Genomic DNA, 2902 nt, shown 5'->3' with positions numbered 1-2902 from the left:
AAAAGAAATTTTGGGGGCCAGGGATATAGCTAAATGGTATAGCACCTACATGGCAAGGACAAGGTCCTGAGTTTGATTCCTGGTACAAAGACAAAACAAAATAAAACACCTATATAGTCTCTCAGTAAAGCCGTGAAGAATCGGTCGATATTATCATGCTCACCTGCTTTGCACATGTAGAAGGTGCCTGTCAGGTTGGTTTCAATCACAGCATGCCATCCCTTTGAGCTGATGTTTTCAACAGGAGACAAGAACTGGCCTCCACCATTGTTTACCAAGAAATCAATCTTACCATAAAGCTCTAAGGTAGATTTCATCAAATTATTCACCTAAAAAAATTAAAAGTTCAATAATCTGATTTGCTACTTAGACCTATTACCTGTTCTCTCAGGGTGGACAGAGCTTGCAGTCTTTCACAGTGAGCAGTAACCCTGAGTACCACAACCATGAATATGAAGTCAATACGAATAAACGTTAAAAATTTATTCTGATGAATAATTGCCAGTGTTCAATACCTAATGGTCATAAAAATTGTACATTAAAAAAATCATGTATGTGGTATAGGGTCTCACAATGCAGCTTGGACTCATAGTGATCCTCCTGTTTTCAGCTTCCCCAGCGTCGGGATTACAGGCATGAGCCACCACACCCGGTCTTGGTGGCCAGCTCGACACTCCTGGGCTAAGGCCGGCACAGCATGTGGTACCAGGGATCCACGTGGTACCAGGGATCTGACCTGGGTACTTGTGCTTGCCTAGGCGGGTGCTTAGATTGCTGAGCTATCCGCGCAGCCTAAGAATTGTATTTTTGATGACATTTTACACCCAAGAGTCTGGAACACTTCTACATATGGCAGACTCCTGGACATATTAATCTGTAAGTACCAACCTCAAACAATGGATAGTGATAAAAGCAGGTCAAAATGAGCATTAAGAAATGTCTTATAGGGCCAAGGATATAGCTCAGCAGCATAAGCGCCTGCTGGGCAAGCACAAAGTCCCAGTTTGACTCCTGGCACAAAAAACAAACAAACAGTAGAAATGTCCTGTAGGGCAAAAGACACAGAAGCAAGTTCCCAACTGGGAACTCATCCTTGATTTGCCCCTCTGTCCCCCGCCTTTCTCCTGAGGCCACTGGCTCTATAAATTGCTAGCACAGTGGTCTGCATACAGTCTCTGTTTCCAGTGACCCTCCTCTGAGAACTGGTCCAGAACAACCTGAGGCACCTCCGGGACCAGTAAATGAGCTTGGGTAGGGCATGGTACAGCCATCTGCGTGTTACCTCCTCCTCCTTCCGGATGTTGCACTGTATGGGAGTGACCTGAGCCTTGCTGCTGAGAGGCAGAGCAGCTTTCAGCTCCTGGGCAGCAGATCTTAGTCTGTCAGAGTTACGGGAGGCAATGACCACATTACACCCTGTGAAGCAAAAAGCCAGAAAGCAAGTCAGTATCTCTCAGGAAATGTACCAATCCAATCATCATAATGTATATACTGTATTTTTTTCTGTTTTTGTCTTTAGACTACTTTTGATAAGTTTTTCACACAGAGATAAATAAACTTTAATATTTAATATTGATCACACTTTAGACTAGTGTGGTAAAGATATTATTTTAGTATTTTAAAATTTTATTTTCACTTGATAAATCACTGCACATCTTTAAGGGTACAGGATATTTATATACATGCATACACTGTGGAATGATCAAATCCGGCTGTGTAACATACCTGTACTGCCATATATGCTTTTTTTTCTGGTAAGAATATTCAAAATCTGCCTTTTTAGTAATTTTGAAATATATACCTTTAATTATAGTCACCATGCTGTGTAGTAGATCATTAGAACTTACCCCTCCTGTGTAACTAAACCTTTGTACCCTTTTCATCACTCTCTCTCCTCCCCCAGTCAAGCTACTTTGATCTAGTTGTACTAGTTTTTGTTTCATTTCCTCATACATTTATAACTGATGGCATAAGAACTTCTAATGCTTTGATAAAAAATTCTTGCAAGTCATGAAATAGTTGTAATTTCCCCCACTGATTACTAAGTTTGCTTTGCTCGGTTTCAGTTTGAACAGTTATTGCCCTGCTCTCACAAATGCCATGCAAAGCAAGGAGTATTGACAAACTGTGAAGTGTGGAAGATAAACTGTGATAGGCCTAATATGTATATTATAAAATCATAAATCATAAACTGTATCTTAAAAATAAAGATGCTTTACAGTTTAAAAAAAAAAGTCAGGGTTCAGGGATACAGCTCATTGGCACAGTGCCTGCCTGGCAAGTTTGAGATTCTGAGTTTAATTCCTGATATCCCCTCCAAAAAAAGTCCAAAAATGAGATAATGGGAAAACTAAAAGTACTAAATTAAAGCACAAGAGAGCAGAAAACAAGAGAAATCAGAAAAAAGAACAGATGAAAGAAATAGAATAAAATTAAGTATTTAATTCCATAGAATTAATTAATTTTAATTAATTTTAACTTAATAAATTAATATTTAAATTCAACTATATTGAAATTCACATGGCATACACATTGTCTGAACACCCCATTTAACCACATAATCTACAACACTGGACGTAAAAGCAACATCTATGTATTGCAAGAAACATACCAAAAGTTAAAGGCATACATAGGTTTAAAAGTAAAGGAATGAAAAAAAAAAAAAAAAAAAAAGACACCCTGTGTCTCAGTTACTCTTTCTCACTGCTGGGACAAATACCCAACAGTCTTTGTTCGCAGAACATGTTCACATAAAAAACATTTGACCCAAGAAAGGTGGCACAGAATGCAAGATACTTGGGAGGTTGAAACAGGAAGATCATAAATTCAAGGTCAGGGGCTGGTGAGATGGCTCAGTGGTCTGAAGCACCTACTTAGAACAAGCTAAGCTAAGCAAAGCACA

The 2902-nt window shown here is 39.0% G+C and overlaps 1 protein-coding gene across 1 annotated transcript in view; it reads right to left on the bottom strand.

Moving 5' to 3' along the window:
• Pecr (peroxisomal trans-2-enoyl-CoA reductase) overlaps nucleotides 1-2902 on the bottom strand; it is a 43438-nt gene that overhangs the window by 38327 nt on the left and 2209 nt on the right. Inside the window, exons 2-3 of the mRNA XM_004641356.2 lie at nucleotides 1283-1416; nucleotides 164-329 (exon numbers count right to left, since the gene is read on the bottom strand). Coding sequence (XP_004641413.1) covers nucleotides 164-329; nucleotides 1283-1416 — 300 coding nt within the window. The remainder of the gene's footprint in view (nucleotides 1-163; nucleotides 330-1282; nucleotides 1417-2902) is intronic.

This window comes from Octodon degus, unplaced genomic scaffold (assembly GCF_000260255.1).
Source record: "Octodon degus isolate 3935 unplaced genomic scaffold, OctDeg1.0 scaffold00135, whole genome shotgun sequence".
NCBI classification, from domain to species: domain Eukaryota; kingdom Metazoa; phylum Chordata; class Mammalia; order Rodentia; family Octodontidae; genus Octodon; species Octodon degus.
This window is presented reverse-complemented; position numbering and strand designations above follow the sequence as displayed.